Genomic DNA, 22600 nt, shown 5'->3' on the forward strand with positions numbered 1-22600 from the left:
AATTTTCTATTAACGAGTAAAGTGATAATATAATATAATATGATTTATTAATCTACTTCGTTCAATACTATTCACTCACAGTGAAATAATTCATCAATAAAAACGAAATTCTGTGCAAGTTTACATTTGGAAATCTATGATTAAATATCCCATTTCGTAGAAATTGCGGATTCTGATAATTGTAATAAAAGTAGGAAAAGGATTTCCGAATGTTGACTCTTATTACTGGGAATAAGTGGATAGGTTAGTTATACCACATTGTAATGTGACTCTATCGGTACTCCAAGTCTATCGATCACACCTATACTAAGGTATCATTTTCATTGCTGTGTTACAGCATACAGCGGATAGCTTGCCGAAGCGTTCGTCTACCGCTAGGGGGAGCTATTGTAGGAATGAAGTCCAGTTGATATTCACGTCTGCTCGTGTGTGTAATAACTTCAGCCTTCAGCAACAGAATTACTGATTCAATGGATGACTGAGTAAGAGGGTCGTGGGGGAACGTGGAACATTCAACTGGGTTGTACATCAACGGTTTATATTTGTCAAACAACTCGGAAGGATTATATCCGCTGTAAGGGGGCGTATCCACCGAGCGTGTATTTGACTTGAATTGAAAACAACGTGTTTGACAGATTCTGTTTCATTTCGAAGATGATTCAACACTAGAGGTGAGTAATGTGCGCAGTTTGTAATATTCTCGTCCACCACAATGGCTGGCTGGTTGAAATGACACTGCTCCAGTTTCGCTTGAGGGACTTGTTGACCTTTGACCCTTCGTGTCGTAATGTAGGCAGCGAACAGGTTGTCGGTGACAGTCTCTCTCATGAACAGCTTTTCTATTGTGAGTGTGTTTGAAGCATGGAAAGTTTAACAAGGGAAATATACTGTGTACGTGACAACAAAGACGGAAAGTGTACAACGTGGCAGTGTCATAAATTAAAATACACCCAAACAGGAAGCTACCTGTACTCGTCACGTGAAGTTAAATGTCAAACTTCAAAACACCAAAATAATTCGACATTAAATAATTAAATATCAAACGGTTACATCGTGTTATCTGAATGGTGATAACAATAAGCACACGTGCATAATCAGTGTACGTGACCTTTCTGATTGGCCGCATAGTTATCGACAATGAAGCCCTGAAGGCAGAACGGATAGATATACTTAACAAACTGTGTTTATTTGAACGATCTCGCTTACGCTAACCTATGCTGATTACATGCATGATAATCCGTCACTACTAATGTGGTATCCGCCATTGCTAATGTCGAGTAGGTTAGTGTGTACCCCAAGCAGTGAAATGTAGTAAGTGAAAGAAGTTCGCCATCTGAGGATTGTATCCCAAAATCCCCCACCACCACATCCCTTTTCCCCGCCTCTATTACCCCCACCATTATTTTACAAAGGGAATTTACCTTTTGTTACAGTAGAATTGTCCAATGAAGCTAAAGCTTCTTAACCCACAAGAATAATGTTAACTCTAGAGAATTAAGAGTTAACAATCTTATCTTTTAGCTGTTATCAAATATATTGATGCTGATTATGTGACATTAACCATTAATGGAATAATAGATCAGTTGAGCAAAAGAGGAAGCATATGTCAATTTTGAGATAAGTAAATCAATTTTAATAGACATGTAATGAAAGCATTACATTGATAAGTCTTAATTAGCGTATATATGGGGCATGTCGAAGACAACATTACCAAAGCTGTTATGACAATACTATGGACAGACATGGCTAGAGATGATTCACAAACTGAAACGACTTCGAAAAGAAAGAAAGAAGTCTTATATTTCCCGAGCGAGAGCGTGAGTAATACAGGAATTTACATACAAGTTTCGTAAAATCCGTATGACACACACGTACAAGAGTGGAAGCATTTATTACCCACGATTTCCTGTCCTCTTGACCTCCCCTTTAGGAACATGCACTGATAACAACCGTAGTCTAAGAAAACCACAATTAATCCTAGTGTGACGTCATTCCTATTTAACGTCACAATGAGATTCCAATGACGTGAACAATCCCGTCTGGATTAAGTGCGCTTGATGTATTTTGCACTGGTGCACAAGCGAGTAAGGGACCGTTCATAATTTATGGCTAGTGGGGAGGGTGATAATGATTTTCATGGAGAAGCATGTACAATGTGAATGACTCCACACCCCTCGAACAGTTATGTACAAAATAAATGACCCCCTGCATGTCATGTACAAAATCAGTCAAAACCCCTCCCCTTTCCATTATTTCTAAGCATAATTTTAAACATATTGTTATTGCTGCTCCCCTCCTAGTACGTGTGTAAAAATTGCTGCCCCCGCTCCCAGAACAAAATGGGTGACCCCCTGAAAAATCTCTCACTCACATACGCACGCACACACGCACGCACGCACGCACGCACACACACACACAGGCAGATGCTACAAAGCGTTTAACCACCTTATGGATATGACTGAAATAAACTATATAATGTATATAACTAAAAATAATGTTCTTCATGCATTACCTTTTCAAAAAAACCTGTAGTGACATAATGTGCACAGAGGTCATTCAATGAATCAACGTATCCTTCATGACGTAAATGTATGATTCTGTGACCCTATGAACATATGTTAGACGTCATATCGCATTGTTCTTAACAATGCACCAGTATCATATTACGGTATTACTGGCTTGAGAACTGCTTGCACGCACGTTTGTATTGTAAAACTCTTGATCTTGACTAATACCCGTATTGGTGTTATTGTAATTAGGTCACACACACACACACACAAGGGTCAACTGTGTACCCTGCGACAATATTTAGTCCCGGAATTATCGTTATCGTATTTAAATACATACATCTAAACAATATAAATAAAATCCAAATCTAGACTTGCCAAATTACTCAGACTTGAGACGGATTCAGTTCATAATTTGTTTATTCACAGGGCATGCCTTATTGACATGCCTTGTGTAAGACAAGTAGGGTTGAAAGTTATATGGGTATACAAATCTTTATTACAATACATGCAACGTTACGGTGTTGATGCCAACACTGTTTTCAAGCAAGTGATGGCATGCAAAGATATTAAGACTTGACCATATGAATCTACTTAATTTTCTGAAATCATAAAACACGTGAATTTGATTACAACGTCAAAACGTCGAAAAACATGATTTAAACGTCACACGTAAAAAGAACGCACCAGGCATACCCCTACCCCCAGTGTGTCTCACAGTCCCTGAACCACATTATTTTCCCTACCGCCAAGCCCTATCTGCAGTGCTAAAGCCCTAAATAAAGCAAGTCTAGATTTCCTCAGGTTCTAAATCTCTGGTCTCCCTGGGGCTCCTTTTAAATTTAAATGGGTCTATTTGTTACTATCAAAATTATATATATTCAGAGACTAAGCGTTAGTCTACCCCACCAACAAAGAAAAGGATGACGCCATGTGTTCAAATAGATGAAAATATTATGTCCCAGTGATAGGAACAAATGTATGAGGAATCATTGCAAAAAATATACTTTTTGAGGATGCCTGTACAATGAGTGTAAAACACACGCCAGGCTGCTGCTGTACCACATTACATTTATACAAAACTTGTGTCCTGAAACGATCTGGAATATTAGTCGAAGCATCACCGAATTACCGACGGGATACTTTGTGATGAAGAAAAGGCGAGAGACTGTGAGAATTTTAACAGTGAAGTTTAGTTGATGAGGTGAGAGAATCGATGATCATGTGTAGAAAAAGCGGTAATTTGAATTGATTAAGATATTTTTGATAATTATGTGATAATGTATAAATGAATTAATGAATGAAACCAACGAAGCAGACTGTTACTCGAGTGCTACCATAGAAACCGGCGTCGTATCAACTGTGAAAACTGGAACTGGAATTCGGATCGTTCACACTATTCACTCCTCAACTATACTTTGATCAAATGTGTTTTGATTGTACAGGCCACTTACCTTTTTTTGGTATGGAGTGTAATCTAATGTGTGTTTGTTGTGTAGCGTGTGACGTGTCGTACTTGAGTCTGCTCAATATAGGATAAACGCATACTATCTTAATTTGAATTTAGAACTTGGCGAATTTTCTTTTTCATTTGACGTGTTTTCTATTGTTTTTCTGTTTGCTCATTATCCATAACAAAGGTCCATTTCAGAACTAGTCCAACGTTTAATTCGAATAGCGGCGTCATACGGTAATGAATGAGTCGTGTTTTATGCCAGTTTTACGGTAGTTCAGCTAGTTACGTCGTGTCCATTTGATGCTAGAGATCGCAGACGTTTACAACTTTATTGACACCCGTGAGTATGGGAATGGTTCTATTGAAGTAGGATTCCGAACTCTCGATCATAGGTTTCTGTTACGCCAAAGGGACGCAACTCTGCACAGTGCCATACATTCAACACGAAGCCGTGTTATGTCACATAGATCATCCATGATGGGGGTGATGAGTAACTACATGACCCATACAGTTGCCTTACCAGTACATCACCAGTTACAAAATAATGTACAGCATTTATATGCTATATTCCTTTACGTACTGTGTTCCAAAATACACGGTTATAACGAATGCCAAGGCGGTCACAAACTGTAGTTCGTAATAACCGTAGTTCGGAATACGCAATTCGACTAACATACACATCTAGTGATTGGGACCAAAACAGTCAGTTATATTTGCCAGTTGGTTATAATAAGGTTGGTTGTTCGTTTTAATGTAATTTTCTGTATGTTGTAACGTACCGAATTTAAATACAGTATGACTGCTCAAAGAAAAACCTACCGAGAGAGATTTGTAACTTAACCATTTTCTATCAGTTCTGTTGTTTGGTCACCGTGAACTTTGCTTCCTTGTCGTCATGTCTTTTTTTCTTCGTGAAGTGTTTCACTTGATATCACGCTTGGCAGTAAAAGTAGCATTGCACAGCATATTTTAATACACCGTATAGGGAAATACAACGTATAGGGAAATTAACGTTTGTACTAAGGTGATCATTGTGTCAGTAGTACGATTGCAAATTCAGAAGAAAGAAAGAGAGAGAGAGAGAGAGAGAGAGAGAGAGAGAGAGAGAGAGAGAGAGAGAGAGAGAGAGAGAGAGAGAGAGAGAGAGAGAGAGAGAGAGAGAGAGAGAGAGAGAATAATGAAAGATATGTCTAGCAGTTTAAATTATGATAGTTCTCAATTCAAAACATCAGTAAACGATGAGCAACATAGGTCCGTAAGGAAACGTTATGTAAACTATCGGGCGAAAGAAAGCTTAGACTTGAAATAAATACACAAACGTCAGGTCAAGAGCACAACTATAATACCTTATAAAATACAAAACAAACTATTTCACATTTGTTTCACCCACCATCAATCTCGGCTGCCTAATTTCTTTCCCGTGGCAATTTATATGTAACAAAGCGGATGAAATATATCTATTTATAAGTGATGACAGTGTACGTTCGTACAGACTGCCAACGTGTTAGATAACACGTATATCAATGCTACACAGCTGTGTAACATCAGTATCTGAAAATCGTGATTCACTAACAATGGAACAGGCACATCATATTACAGTAGAAACACTGGTGCAATGTTTTATATTATCCATATATTTTGCTACAAGTTGCTTTACATTTTTTGACGGAAAAACTGGCAGCATCTTTAGAGAAAGATCATTGATATGCTACTGCGGTCATTTGATTATATCGAAAAAAGTAACTGTCCCAGAAAAAACGTAAACAATAATCGCTTTTCAGAGTGTTATGATACTGACATGTTGTAAAGATATTGACATAAGTTAACGATATTTACACTGTGACAATACTGGCATAAATTGCCGACATTGACATATGGTGGTGATCATATTGACATTAATTAACGATACTGACAGAGGGAGACGATAATGACACTAAACTGACACATGGTGGTGACCCTATTGACATACATTGACGATATTGACAGGGGTGACGATAATGACACTAAACTCACATATAATGGTGATCATATTGACATACATTGACGATATTGACAGAGGGTGACGATAATGACACTAAACTGACACATGGTGGTGATCGATAATGACACTAAACTAATGGCACATATAATGGTGATCATATTGACATACATTGACGATATTGACAGAGGGTGACGATAATGACACTAAACTGACACATGGTGGTGACCCTATTGACATACATTGACGATATTGACAGGGGGTGACGATAATGACACTAAACACATGGTGGTGACATATACATGGTGATGACGATATTGACATACATTGACGATATTGACAGAGGTGACGATAATGACACTAAACTGACACTGGTGGTGACCATATTGACGATTGACATGACACTAATAATGACTCATACATACGATAATGGTGATCATATTGACATACATTGACGATATTGACAGGGGGTGACGATAATGACACTAAACTCACATATAAATGGTGGTGATCATATTGACATACATTGACGATATTGACAGGGGTGACGATAATGACACTAAACTCACATATAATGGTGATCATATTGACATAAATGCACTGACATACATTGACGACAGGGTGACGATAATGACACTAAACTGAGACATAAATTGACGATATTGACAGAGGGTGACGATAATGACACTAAACTGACACTGGTGGTGACGATAATGACGATATTGACAGAGGTGACGATAATGACACTAAACTGACACATGGTGGAGACCCTATTGACACATGGTGGTGACCCTACATAAATTGACGATACTGACGATAATGACACTAAACTCACACATGGTGGTGATCATATTGACATAAATTGACGATATTGTGACGATAATGACACTAAACTGACACATGGTGGTGACCCTATTGACATACATTGACGATATTGACAGAGGGTGACGATAATGACACTAAACTGACACATGGTGGTGACCCTATTGACATACATTGACGATACTGACAGGGGTGACGATAATGACACTAAACTGACACATGGTGGTGACCATATTGACATACATTGACGATATTGACAGGGGTGACGATAATGACACTAAACTCACATATAATGGTGATCATATTGACATACATTGACGATATTGACAGAGGGTGACGATAATGACACTAAACTGACACATGGTGGTGATCATATTGACATAAATTGACGATATTGACAGAGGGTGACGATAACGAAACTAAACTGACACATGGTGGTTGCCATATCGACATAATTTGACTATATTGACAGGGGGTGACGATAATGACACTAAATTGACTATATTGACAGAGGGTGACGATAATGACACTAAACTGACACATGGTGGTGACCCTATTGACATAAATTGACTATATTGACAGGGGGTGACGATAATGACACTAAACTGACACATGGTGGTGACCATATTGACATAAATTGACTATATTGACAGAGGGTGACGATAATGACACTAAACTGACAATAGTTACCAGTCTTGTCACGTGACTGCTTGAAAGTGAGTGATTGCGTATGGTTTTACACCGCTTTTAGCAATATTCCAGCAACATCACGGCGGGGGACACCAGAAATGGGCTTCACACATTGTACCCATGTGGGGATTCGAACCCGGTCTTCAGCGTGACGAGCGGACGCTTTAACCATTTGGGTACCCCAACACCCCTACTGCTTTAAAGACGAAAGATTATAAAACCATATTTCAGATTACCCCGAATTTGTTCACACAATCATGTATTCAAAGAAATAGGCAATTCCTGATTAATGCACAATTCTATATTCAACCTGTGGACTGCTTACCACTATATGCAACCTGTGGACTAGTTACCACTGTGTGACAATGCTCTGCATGATGAGTCATAAACAGGAAATGTGTTTGGACTCCAACAAAGCAAATATTTTCCGTGATGCTCATATATACTGATGGAAATAAATAAGGGAACACGGGAAAGTACTATTGTTCCTGTATCCAGGTCTCTTCCCTACTTTGTGTTGCCCTGTGGGTGAAAGTCTGGGATTAATACAGGAACATTTGTACTTTCATGTGTTCCTTTCCAATGATCAGTTATACGTTCTTGTCTTCTTCAATAACTTGTTTTATGACGCTTGTTATGTTTAACATCATGCGAAGATATTCCCAAACATATTTTTTTCATTGTGAGACGATGACGCCGTCCTAATTGTAAATGTTTGTTGACCTCGAATACCCATTGTCAAATCAGGCAATAAGGTTCTACTGTCGTTCACTGACAAATCCGCAGTGATATTGCTGGAATATTGCAAAAAGCAGCGTAAAACTAAACTCACCCACTCACACATTCACGAAATTACATTATGGCAGAATATTTATATACACTTACTTCATTCAGTAAATTGTTTTTAGTGTGTCTTTTTCTCTCGATGAATATGCTTTTAGGTTTGTCACCTCTATACCCGTGTTCGGGGTTTGTACAAAACTAGTAGACATCCTGAGATGGCATGACTTCGGGCTCTCCTCCCACATTAAACAGACACGCCGTGACATTATATTATTCAAAGCCAAGTTAAACCCAGCTTTGTCTCTCAGTAATTTGTGTCTGCTTTTTACAAGGGTCGTGGGGTAGCCTAGCGGTTAAAGCGTTCGCTCGTCACGCCGAAGACCCGGGTTCTATTCCCCACATGTTTACAATATGTGAAGTCCATTTCTGGTGTTCCCACCAGCTAGAATATTGCTAAAAGCGGCGTAAAACTAAACCTCATTGTTTTTAACGAGTTTAAGAATTCACAATGTCATCCTCACAGTCAAGTTTGAGAATGCGTATGAAGAGGGGAAATGTTCGTGAGCTATCCCCTCGTGTATCATTTAGAAATCCACTTAACACCATGGAGTTGACTCTCGCTCTGTAACATGACACGGTACTTTCGTATGTGAAATAATACATTAGTAATTGGCAATTCTCTCTCCTCAACACATAGCCTGGTATGAATCGGATGTGAACAGCATCCCCCATCCACACAACCTGTCTGTTATCTCACTTCCGTACATTCAACTATGGACGTAAAGGTCACAGGTCAGGGACAGTAAAGTGCATCACACTTACGTCTCGATGATAATAGATAGATAGATGTATGTGATAAATCTGATAAACTCCATTGTTTCCTGGAGTTCAGAATTTTGGTAAATGTGATTTAAGGCGTGAGGCGTGGATTGAATGCTGTGGGTACGTCAGTGCCAGTCCATCTATGCTACCGGACAAAAGAAAGTTACACCAATGTTTGATGGTGGTTACAAATAAAAGAGGCAAGAAAGGTTATTCGATGGTGATTTAATTAGTTCGAGCAACATAGTTGTGTGTTTCACTTTCATGAATTTCAGTCGAATGACGTTTGATAACTTTTGTAATTTTTATGTTAAATCAATGTTTAAGTGCATGCTTACGTTTGTGTGGAATTAATGTGCTACTTCAGAATCAATTATCATAAAAGTAGTGAATATATTAGGTTACTGATATGTCTACCTGCACGTATTCAACTGACATTTTAGCATGGTCATCATCGCCTTGTGGACTTTTTTACGTTTTAAGCAAAATGTTAGCAATAAATAGGCGCATGGCACCAGAAAGGTTGGTTGGTTGGTTGTTTACGCTGCACTCAGCGATATTGTAGCTATATGTTAATAATCGAGTCTGGACCAGACAGTCCAATTATCAACAGCATAAGCATCGATCTACGCAGTTGGGACACGATGACATGTGTCAACCAAGTCAGCGAGTCTGACCACCCGATCCCGACAATCGGCTCTTACGGCAAGCATGGGTTGCTGAAGATCAATTCTAACCCGGATCACAGGGTATCCCTGAAAGGGACGACACACGTTTTACTCATGTGGGGAATCGAACCCGGACTTTCGACCTGACGAGTGAACTTTATAACCACCAGGCTACCCCAACTGTCTGCCACGTGGAGAAATCTGAGATAAAATGTAGAGATAATGACAACAATGATAATTAACATTGCAGTATTAGAAGTATCATCAAAGATAAATGTAACCTCGATAGTGTTCTTGTTTTTGTTCTTAGGAGTCGGGAAGTTTACTGTAGTTTATCGGTAGGAAGACTGACTTGATTGATTTGCTGAAGTTTCAAGACTATTTGAAAGTACTTATTCACATCATCATCGCTGCTGCTGTCATCATCATCATCATCATAATCGTCGTCGTCGTGATAATGATGACGCTAGCAGCAGCAACAATTATAATGATAATAATAATAACCAAGTTGCCGCTTCCAATCAAAACACGTTCTGCCAGGTCATACGGACATGACAGCAACACGTTTTGTCCCTATCAAATAAACTTACTTGGTATTTTCCCTATTGTACACGTGATAGTATATCTTTATTGCACCCCAGTGCAGCAGAATCCTTGCTCGTTGTGTTGATATCAGTTTATGCGGAAATACTACACCGTGACATCACTATGTAAACACATGCACTCATTGATAAACACACGTACCAGACAAGGTAATAATTTCATGTACGATATTATTCAATATTTATTTTCAAATTTGACAAATCTGAAATATTGTGACTGTTCTGGTGTGTATTCCATGTATGCTGGAGGTATGTTAATCCGTCAATCACGGAACTTGACAATAATTATCCGTAGGTCGACATACTAGTCGCCATCACCCATGCTGAACCCTTCGTCATGGCTTAAATAAGGGCTGACGCAGGCAGGCATCTAGTGTGTTGTTGGAAGTAGGTCAGTGGGTCTCGTATATTACTTATATAACCACATACAGCAATGCGTTGTTATTCTCTCTAAAATGGTTATATCAATGCTTGTAATTGTATTTAACCCATGTAACGTTAAAATAACATTCATTATTCATGTTTCGAGTAAACTGATGTATTTATCGTGCGAAATACTTTACATCAGCCAATTTTCGAAATTTTAATATGTTTTCAATGTGTTTCTCACCTGAGTGGGTTTTTATAGAGTTTTAATGTCCATGTCGATGACTCATTGTAGTTGATAGGATCTGCTCATGTGAACAGGGCTAAAATGTAAAATCAATTGACAATCGATTACACAACCGTGAATGTTTGCGCTATGGTAACAAGAGTTATCTCCCTTTGATCGTAGTTATCCTTCTACACTCCCACAACAGATACATTTTATATCGCAGCACATATTTCAGATTTGCCGGTATCAACCTATTGTCACGAAAAGTAAGATATTCTGACTTATCTTAGAAAGTAAGGCACGAAATTGTATATAGCTGACACGATTGTCTCCTTACAATCAACATGACTCATGTCTATATACTAACTCGGAGTCATCAATGGTCATACGAGGTGTGTTTACAACTAGTTAAGGAGGTTGTGTTGTTGCACGGCAGTATTACATGCATCTCAGGTATGGCCGAGTTGATCGTCGTTGATGTTGCTAACGGTTGTCGTTACTCTGGACACCTAGGCCAGTCCAGGTAATTGCCCTGTCTCTTCACCAACATTAATGCCCTTTCCTCAGTTTCATTTATTTCAAAGGATTGGAAAGGCCCTTTTCGACCACTGGAAACGTCGAACTTACAACTTGCAAGAAACTTTCAAATATTGGTATTGCAATTATTACGAACGTTGAAATGACTGCCGTTTTTTCGGAATATTGGCAGCCGGTTTTTCGGAATTTTGGCATCATCAAATTCATAATTATGATTACATTATGACTGCCGATTTTAAGCTTGATTTTAGGACTAGTAGGCTTATGTTATAGCCTGTTTGACGTCACGCGTCGTAAACACCGCTAGACTATTAAAGCTGAAGCTTCACATACTTGTTGGGCGGTGGGGTAGCCTAATGGTTAAAGCGTTGGCTCGTCACGCTGCAGACCCGGGTTCGAATCCCCACATGGGTACAATGTGTGAAGCCCATTTCTGGTGTCCCCCGCCGCGATGTTGCTGGAATATTGCTGAAAGCGGCGTAAAACCAAACTCAGTCAGTCAGTCACATACTTGTGACCCTTGAAGATCCGTGTTAGAATTGGTTTTCAGTATTGTATGCTTGTCGTAAAAGGCGACTAACAGGATCGGGTGGTCATGCTCGCTGACGTGGTTGACACATGTCATCATATCCCAATTGCGTAGAGCGATGCTCTTGCTGTTGATTACTGGCATGTCTGGTCCAGACGCGATTATTTACAGACCGCCGTCATATATCTGGAATATTCCTGAATGCGCCGTAAAACTATATTCACTCACTCACATACTTGTTTCCAATGGTGACAACCTAAATCAAGTTTCGAATCCGAATTTCAATATGGCCGCCATGACAACCATCCCAAAACGCCTCTGTAAACGTCTTCTCCTCTGAAATTGGCTCAACTTATGTATGTTACTTCTTATGATGACATCATCTGTTTGTACAGAACATTTTACCAATTTCTAGATGGCACTGTGTATTTATAGTTTTCGACCGCGGGAGCCGTGCCAATTCACACTTATCAGAGGGGTACACAAAGTCCGTAGTCTGGACTACCAGTTGTCCGACCTTCATTTTTTTGGAAGCCGCGGTTATGCGGCTGACTTTGTTTGCTTGCGATTAGATGCCTGGTTCTGAGGGTGTGGGTTCGAATCCCGGATGGGACCCAACGCAACAAAAGTGTTAGAATCTGTACCTTACTGAGAAAGAGTAATCCCAAATATAAAATATGTTACATAGTGCGGACTAATGACTATATATTGACGATAACATATCCAGGTGAGCTACAATACCCTGTTACTCTTGTCAAAACTTCAAATGTAAGTATGATAACGCGAGTGACCAAATGGGAAGTTTTTGATGCAAACTGTGTTAGTGGCATGTGAGGCAGGGCATGCTTACACCTGGTGTCACACTGATCTCTTCAGCCGTCGCATATCTACTTAGTTATGTAGTGGAGTAGTCTAGAGAGTAAAGTGTTCGCTTGCCAACCAGAATACACGAGTTCTATTCCTCACAAACCGTGAAGCCGCTCGGTGTCTCCCGTTTTATTTGGCTACAAGATTGCTTAGTACTATCAACAGAATTACTGACGCACTGCATCGAATTGAAATGGGATATAGTTTATATCCTTGACGAGGCATATTTGGGTTAACCATAAATGTATGTTCTTGCTTGTTCGAATTTAACTGTTGTGTTAACTTTAAGAGCTGTGTTATGTAAGTGTAATGATGCTACTTTGGTACCATTAACATATCTTTGGAACCAAAAGGTCTCTTTCACTTCTTCGTATATTGTCGAAATTGTTTTCTAGCTATTTCGATTATAATTTCGAAATTTATATTATTTCCTTGTATCAAGTCGTTTAACAAAGAATTTCGAAAAAATAAACTATTAATTGATATATTTCGCAATTTTCGTGCAAAAACATGTGGCATCATTAAGACTTCGTACTGTTCCTGCCAAGAGGGATGTGGTGACACAGTGTCAGTGTGATGTAGCAGTACAGTACAGCTGTAGAGGACGTGATGTAACTGTCGTTCCGTCGTTTACAGGGACTGTCGGTCTGTAGGGGTGATGAGCAATCAACCAAAATCGAAAACCCAGCACGTGAAGCTGGTGTTGCTAGGCGACCAAGGGGTAGGAAAGTCCAGCTTGGCGCTCCGGTTTGTTCGTGGGGAGTTCCACGAGAACAGCGAGGCTACGATTGGAGGTGAGTTGATGCAAATGTTATACCACCCCATCACACATAAACGCATCTTCTAGGATACGCATACGCATCCAGCATACCGCTGTATTTGTCCTGGCATCCAGTTTAAGAAATCTTGATTCGTATCGGTGTACACAGTTAGTATCATAGTCTGTCGTACAGACCCTGAAGCAAATATATCCAAGAAAGCCCACGCAAGTCTAGAAAATGTGGCAAGTCTAGATTTCCACAGCATCAGGCTGAAAATGAAGAAAGTCCCTGGGCTCCTTTTTATTGTATTTATAATTTTAATATAGAAACTTATGCTTTCTGTAAAATATGTTTATTTCAGAGACTAGCTGTTAGTCTATTTGTACCAGTAATTTAACCATATGTTCACATTTCCAAAGCTTTTGATTTCTCAAATTCTGCAAGGAAGAAATCTTATCTGGATGCCACTTACAAGGTCCCGGCGTAGAGCATATCAAACTGAGGTTGGCACCCTTAATTTACCGAAGCTTGGGAGTCGAATAACCTAGTTTTAATAACCAACAGGTTTAGCGAAAGACAGTAGACAATTTTTCCTATGGAAGATAAACCCAACGCAAAAACACCTGTTCATCTTCAAAATTACTTGGGGCGGTGGGGTAGCATAGTGACTGAAAATGCGCTTGTCTCTCCAAATTTCCGGGTTAAATTCCTCACGAAGGTTCAATGTGTATAGCCCATTTCTGGTGTCCCCAGCCGTGATATTGCTGGACTATTGCTGAAAGAGGCGTAAAATCTTCCTCACTCAATGACCAACATTATGTGTAATTCAAATTTCGTGCCAAGCCATGACATTGCTGGAATTGTGTTAATGGGACGGTTAAATAGTCTGATGGTTAATGCACGTCATGCTGAAGACCAGGGTTCGATTCTCCACATGGGTACAATGTATGGAGCCCATTTCTGGTGTCCCCCGCCGTGATAATGCAGGAATATTGCTGAAGGCGGCGTAAGACCTTACTCGCTCACATGAAACGGTGTAATCAATAAGTAACAGATTACTTTGAGCGTTTTCAATACTACACAATTTACCCATTTACCGTTACTTTCAGCTGCGTTCCTCACACAAACCACCAATGTGGACAACCATTCCATCAAGTTCGACATCTGGGACACGGCGGGGCAGGAGCGCTACCACAGCCTGGCTCCCATGTACTATAGAGGAGCCCAAGCCGCGATCGTCGTCTACGATGTCACAAGCGCTGTAAGTCATGGGATTGTGAAAACACCTCGAAATATTATTTGTTTCACGACAGTTCCCCTATCCTTATGACGGCAGTGTGTTAATAATTGAGTTTGGGGGACGGTGGGGGTAGCCTAGCGGTTAAAGCGTTCGCTCGTCACGCGACGAGGACAAAACCCGGGTTCGATTCCCCACATGGGTGCAATATGAAGCCTATTTCTGGTGTCCCCCTCCATGATATTGCTAGAATATTGTTAAAAGCAGCGTAATGCTAAACTCACTCACTCACTCGTTGAGTTTGGACCTTCTAGGTTTGTTATCGTAGGAGGTGGGAGTGACTGTGAGGAGGGGCACGAAGAAGGGTTTTATTGGGAACATTTGCATGCGTAGGTTCCAAGTTTCTGGTAAAAGATTTTAGCATATACACTGGTTCCGGCGCGATGATGTAGCCTTATGGTTAAAACGTCCGATCGTCACGCAGAAGTCCCGGGTTCGATTCCCCGTAATGTGTGAAGCCCATCTGGTGTCCCCTGTCATGATATTGCTGGAATATTGCTAAAAGCGGCGTAAAACTATACTCACTCGCTCACTATTCTCTGGTTCCAGAATTCTTATAACCGGGCGTTGTCATGGATACGCGAGCTACGACAACAGGCCAACTCCCAGATAGTTCTGGTTCTGGCGGGGAATAAGGCGGACATGGCTGGGCCAAACAGAGCCGTTCTGACAGAGGTACACAGAACATTGCTCTGTTCTCGGCAGATATGTGTAGCTCAGTGGACGTCGTAATTATGCATACACATAGAACATAAGTAACAGAATATTGTACAATACCCCACATCCACGCTTAGCTCAGAGGACGCGAACAGAAATACACAATACAAAACACATCATTATGCTACACTCTGCAGCGACTACGTAATTGAGCAATAAAATACACACGGATTATACATAATAGAGCAATTAAATACCGCGGGATTATGCATAACAACAATAAAATACACACGGATTATTAATCACATCCCAGTTCCACATTTACCTCAGCGGACATGAACAGAGCAATAAGACACACATGGAATATTACTAACAGAACGTTGTATTAATTACATCCCAGTTCCACGTTTACCTCAGCGGACATGAACAGAGCAATAAGACACACATGGAATATTAATTACATCCCAGTTCCACGTTTACCTCAGCGGACATGAACAGAGCAATAAGACACACATGGAATATTACTAACAGAACGTTGTATTACACTCCCCAATCATGGGTAGACCAGAGGAAGTAAACAGAGCATCAAATCACACAAAATATCAATATCAGATCATGTATTCCACCCAACATCCACATGTTGCCCAGCGCGCGTGAACATAGCAATATATACACACGTCATATTAGTCACCGACACCACACTTAATACAAAGTTATAAGCATATCAAGAGATCATTGTCACACACACGGCCATTCGACCACTCACCACTCCACTGGCTGAACAATGCTACACAGGGCCTCTACATTAAAATACCCTTCAACAGGATGTCATCACTTACGTTAAGTACTTATATGTGGGCCATTGTATCAGTGAAAGACGTTGACAGGCATACATTTCCTGGGATATACTACACTGTCAACGATGGCACAAATATCTCCTGTATGGACAAAGCTTTGGGATTTAAAATAATAATAATTATTTTCCCATAAACCGTTCTGTCGAATTTAAAGTTTACAAACTTGTTCATATTCTAAGAAAAAATTAGAGAGAGTAGAGCTACGGATTACTTCTGTTTTAAAATAGACGTTCTGGAAATGATCTTCAAGACTGCGCAAAAATGTATCAGATGAATAATTATCCTATTTTTCATTTGAGAGTACGTTTTTGTGCTTTTATAACGATTTTACGAACGTTTTGTTCAATTTTAATCACGGAAGGTGACTTTTAGAATGCCCTTAATTCTATGATAGAAACTGTTTACGTTAGTATTCTCCGTTAAGGCAGGTCCAAATTAGGTCCTTTCAAACTGAACGTCTAATTATGATTTACATTTATTATAGTAATTTCTAACATATATTTTAAATTGAGATACTTTGTGACTTCCTGTTCCTGTGGTTGTTTCAGGACGCACAAGCATACTCGGCTGATAATGGGCTGATATTTGCCGAAACCAGTGCTAAAACCGGAATGGGCGTCAATGACATATTCATTAAAGTCGGTAAGTCGAACTTGGTACTGATTTGATGGTCCATCATATTCACTGAACTTCGAGAGGGCAAAAGGCATTATTTCGGAAATCATTGAAATTTTGGTATGAAACGAATCAGTCATCTTTGCATGTTTTCTTTCTCCAACTTGTATGTTTCCGTATTGTATATGCAAGTATATACTTCACAAGTTGTACCCACGCGGGGAATCGAACCCGGGTCTTCTGCTGACAAGCGGACGCCTATCTTCTTATACGTGTAACTTTCATTGTACACGAAATTATAAAGCATTAAATCGTGAAAACTGACATAAAAAACAACGTTTATCACTTTGATTAAAGATTGAAGTCCGACAGGTCACGTCGGTAAACTTTTTCTTACTGGGCGATTCGTAGCCCCCAGTTATTAACGATGAATATTTATGTGGTTCTCTAACGGAAGCTTTTCTTCGGTATTTCTACGAGCCAATCGACCACGATTCACTAACAGATTGACGGCTTCCCTTTATATATTCTACAGCACATAAACTGGCCCGTAGACTCGACCAGGGCGGCTCGCTGGAAGGAAACAGAGATGGAGTGAGGTTAAAAGGGGATGAAGGCGAAAAGAAGAAAGGTTGTTGCTAAGCAACCAAATAATCGACAGATCTGTAAAATATACTCGATTGGTAAAGGAACTGTGATAACACTTCCACTCAGCAGCTCTGTAATATATTTAGTACCATCAATAATCTTGAAGTCTTAACATTACAGTGTACATAGTAATATCGCCGTTATATGGTATAATATGGTTTAGCGAGCGCATACAATACATTTATGAGCAGACATTGACCTTTATCACTGGCTTGTATGACATATCTGTTTCATTAAGACAAAAGTTCGGATATGTCAAAAAGTTGATTACTAACCTTGCTTCGCATGTGGCCACCAAACACATGTGTTACGATTGATCAAAGAACGCAACACCTAGCGCCACTCTCGCATGACGTCATATACTGTGACGTCACGCTTTTTGGGATGTAGTTGATTCTGAGCCACGATATCACTGGCCATCCTGAACGTGCATTTTAAAGTAAAGCTGATGTATAACTATAGATCATTATGCAATATTATACAAATGTATCATGTATTGTGTTTTAACCATTACGAGGTTTAAGACAGAGAAAGCACTCGAATCTTGATTCATCGAGCAACCTGCTGACTCAAGAGATTCGTGATTTGTCCTGTACAAAATATTGTTTAAAACTTTGTTAATCTATTTAGATGTTTTTCGCTCTTATGACGTTCATATAGGCCTACGCCCTCAACAATATTCACTTCAATCTGACGATGCTGAATGTGTTGGGTTGTACCCCACTGTTAACTGATTAAACTTAAACACCTTTAACATCAACAGTATAGTCCAAGCAAGATTGTGTATTTCAGCCGTGAAAAGTCACGCAGTTATCTCTCCGACATTTAAAGACCGCGCAATATCCAATTCTGTTCAGTTTAAGAGGCTGGGTTCTTTTGTTTTAGAAACATACAACAAGATACAACCAAAACGTAAACGTTAATGTTCTAACTTCCATGCAGATGTCGCCCAATACACATGAAAACGCGTCAGTCTGATGTCACAAGTATTCCCACTTCGGTGCCATCAATATGTTTGTAGATCTCTCGTATGTGAAAGTCAGGATAACAGAGGCGAAGTCGCTAAGGGCGTATATAACGCTCCCGACTAATCAGGGATCCGCTGGTTCGAATCCTTAATTCCCCGTTATCACGGTCCTGGGTCTGTCAGCGCCCTCTGAGGTTGTGACATTTACTAAAATGATAAACGTGTACCACTTCCGGGTTTCCCTCCTTCATTTAGCTGACATGCCGTGACGTAGCTGGAATACTGTTGAAAGGGGCGTCCTTTCCGTTTTACTCACTTATTGCCTTACGAACTGATGGGGCGAATGTTCTTCCATGAGGTCATTATAAACATAATCATGGTAAGTATATCAACCATGTATATTAATGTTTGTGGTCTGCTAATGATTATGTACGAGGACACTGACAACACAAACACTAAATAATCATAAAAATATTCTCCGGCATTCTGTACTTATATACCCTGTATATACTTAGAAACCAAATTTAGAATGTTTTTATCAGGCTCTTGCTTAAAAACCCTTTTTAATTATGTAGATGTGTGATGTAATTAAATATTTGTAGTCATCTACTTTTTTCTTGCAATAAGCATTGATTGTATTTACTTAAAACGAGTAAAAACGTTTACATAGAAACCAAGTTCGTTTTTGTTTTGTATATTGTATGTTGAAAGTATACTAAGCAGCAAAAGAACCGTCAGTTTGGAATCTTCCTTCGCAGAAACCGATAACTGTAAACTCATTTAATGTTTTGATTGTATATTTTTGACAACATCTCCAACTCTAGCTGAGCAAAGACATTCCTTCCCAAACTCAGAATGGAACCCAGGAAATGTTTTTCATGCAACTCATGCTGCATGTGCTGTTCACAAGGACCAGCCCTATAAAATGCACCCCCAAACCTGGTTGAAACATTCACATTACAACGTCAGCAGGATGCCACGACTCACGACAGCTCAGAGGAACCAGGCGCTAGAAAGATTTGAAGCTGGCCACACTGCACAAGCCGTTGCCAATCACTTCCAGGTCAACGTTCGGACCATCTACAGGCTGCAGCAACGTTTCCGGGCCACCAACACCACAAATGATCGCCCCCGTACTGGCAAACCAAGGGTGACCACAAGACGACGAGACCGCCATGTTTTGCGACAGCATGTAGATGGCAGAACAAGAATATGGCGACGACGTGGCCAGCGTTACCAATGTGTTATGAAAAGAGACTCATGGGGAGGTGCAAGCATCATGGTATGGTGTGGAATAGGCCTGAACCAGAGAGTGGGTCCTGTGGTGTTCCAGAACCTTGTTCCAGGGAGAGGAGGCGGCATCACAGCTGTGCGCTACATCAACCAAGCTCTCAGACCCCACGTCATACCACATTTCGCACGTTCCAAAACGAAAGAGGTTGCAGACAAGGAGACCCAATTTCACCGTATTTGTTTTTGCTCGTTGCAGAAATACTAGGGATTATGATTCGTAACAATGTCGAAATAAAAGGTGTCACCTTAAATGATATCGAATACATTATAGGTCAATATGCAGATGATACAGAATTATTTTTAGATGGATCAGAGACCTCTCTTAAGGAAGCAATAGATACTCTATCAAGCTTTTATAAAATGTCTGGACTTAAAATAAACGTTGATAAAACTAAGGCAGTATGGCTTGGATCACTCGCTGGAAGTATGATAAAACTAACCCTCGACCTTAATCTAGATTGGCATGTAGGAAACTTCGACGTATTGGGAATAACACTGAACGCTTCTTTGCAAAACCCGTGGCTCATCAACACAAGAAAAAGGCTAGACAACATCAAAAGAATTCTTTCAAAATGGCGTAAACGTAATGTGACTTTGATTGGCAAAATTACCGTAATTAAAACGTTGGCCTTATCAACCATAGTTCATATATTTACCTCCCTTCCAAACCCACCACCCGATTTTATCGCAGAATAGAACACTCTCTTTTTCAAGTTTATATGGAACGACTTAAAGGACAAAATAAAACGCGGAAATATGAAGATGGAGGTCTAAGAATGATTGATATTAAAACCTTCATTGAATCAGTTAAAATTTCATGTCTAAAAAGACTCATCGCTAAACAGAAACAATATGACCTCCCCGGTTTTCGATTAGACTATATCTTCCACTTCGGTGCAAATATCCCGTTTTACTTGAAAATTAAAACCCCTTCTGGAATGATGTTGTAAAGGCGTGGAGTAAATATGTAAAGATCCATTCTGTTCATACTGAGGATATCAACGGCATTTTAATGCAACCGCTGTGGTTAAACGACCACTTTCGTGACTCTAACTTTATTATAAAAAAATGGTAGTGGTATAGTGTAGTGTATGTAACAGATCTCTGTGATGAAAACGGAACAATTCCATTCATAAACCTAAAAGCATCATTCAATATGAAGGGTACCATACTTGATTACAATCGTTTATTACTTAACATCCCAAAGGTATGGAGAACAAGACTGCAAAATGTTAAAATATATTTTTTTCACATTAAAACTGTATGCCCCTGGAACGATATTAATAATCCCTTCTCTATGATAAACTCATCTCAGCTACCAGCTTCCCGAACGTTTTTAATAAATGGGAAAGAGAAGTTGATACATCTATTGACTGGAAATGTATTTTTTCAAGATATAGAAAAGCCATAAGTGATACAAAACTATTAGAATTTCAATACAAATTCTTGAATAGAATAATTTATACCAAAAAAGAACTATACTGAACAGCAAAAGAAACGCAAGTCTAGCTTTTTGTCAAGTTTGTGAACAGAAGACAACCAAAATCATGTCCCATCATTTATTCTATAGACAACACTGTCAATTTAACAGCTGAAAGTTGCTGTTGACATTGAATTGCAATAAGTTCAAATTGATCACAGTCCGTCAAATGGAGATACCCTTGAACGCGAAAAGTGACACTCACTCTTTAGTCGCGTGTATGGCCACCTTGAGCTTGCACACAGGCCGTGCAACGTGGCCTCATTGAGTTCATTAGAGAAGAATGCCTGAGGCAATTGGTTCCGCTCAAACACCAATCTCTATTCCAATTGTGCAAGTGTGAGTGGCTGTCTACCTGCACCAATCATCCGTCCAATTTCGGGGAGCCATATACGGGGAAAGAGACGGCCATGATAAAACGTTAATGTTGTTTTGAGCCAGATAATCGACCGACACACCTGCTGTGGGAGGGCTGCAAACGTCGCTGGCATTGTTGGCGTGTCAAAATTGGTCCCAAATAGGCCTTCGGCAGTGGATTCCAGCAGCCCGAAGACGACGCCTAATCGTATCGCTGGACACTACCCCCCTTGACCCATGAACTAAGGCTGCTGTTACTGTTGGTGCTTGAGTTCGGTTCCTTAGATGAGTGACCCGGATGAACCGATCTTGCGCATGAGATGTAACTCGTTGCCGTCCGGTATGGGGACGATCAGCTGCAACCCCGATTTGCTGATGACGTTGAGCAAGTCGTGTAATGGTTGTGATATGACAGCCCGATTGTCTAGCTTCAGCGGTTGCAGAGCTACCTCCGTGCAACTTTCCAATGGCCATTCCCCTCTGCTCAGTCGTTAGTCTAGGCATCGTTTGTGTGGCGTGTACATCTTCTAGTGTCAATACTGAACTGTTTTTTGACACAAACCTTTATAATGGATACCTCAGAGTGAAATGCATGCTTTTCATCCAGAACCGTCGATGCACGTGCTAAAAATATGGTTTTGCTGCACTATTGGTGTGTTTGCGCGAATGGTTCGTATGGACGTCAAATTGCATGACATCATCTCATCTTGGATCATTACGTCACTTTTCCATGAACGTTCCATAAACATGAACGCTTACCTTCATGAGATTTCATTTTTTCGAAACTTGCGTTTCTTTTGCTGTTCAGTATA

General features: G+C 40.0%; 1 protein-coding gene across 1 annotated transcript; it reads left to right on the forward strand.

Moving 5' to 3' along the window:
- Positions 1-324: 324 nt before the first annotated feature.
- Positions 325-18884, forward strand: LOC124288531 (ras-related protein Rab-5B-like). Its single transcript, XM_046725055.1, has 6 exons — positions 325-671; positions 13493-13650; positions 14727-14878; positions 15464-15589; positions 16977-17070; positions 17579-18884. The coding sequence occupies exons 2-6, from the start codon at positions 13515-13517 to the stop codon at positions 17683-17685; spliced, it is 615 nt and encodes a 204-aa protein (XP_046581011.1). The 5' UTR covers positions 325-671; positions 13493-13514; the 3' UTR covers positions 17686-18884.
- Positions 18885-22600: the final 3716 nt, after the last annotated feature.

Source organism: Haliotis rubra, unplaced genomic scaffold (genome assembly GCF_003918875.1).
Source record: "Haliotis rubra isolate DU_JTF1 unplaced genomic scaffold, ASM391887v1 Scf42, whole genome shotgun sequence".
NCBI lineage: Eukaryota > Metazoa > Mollusca > Gastropoda > Lepetellida > Haliotidae > Haliotis > Haliotis rubra.

Excerpts from the sequence above, each read along its gene's own strand:
- LOC124288531 (XM_046725055.1), top strand. The coding sequence starts at position 13,515 with ATGAGCAATCAACCAAAATCGAAAACCCAGCACGTGAAGCTGGTGTTG. Across the intron at positions 14,879-15,463 it reads TCTACGATGTCACAAGCGCT|AATTCTTATAACCGGGCGTT; the intron begins GTAAGTCATGGG and ends CTCTGGTTCCAG. Across the intron at positions 15,590-16,976 it reads ACAGAGCCGTTCTGACAGAG|GACGCACAAGCATACTCGGC; the intron begins GTACACAGAACA and ends TGGTTGTTTCAG.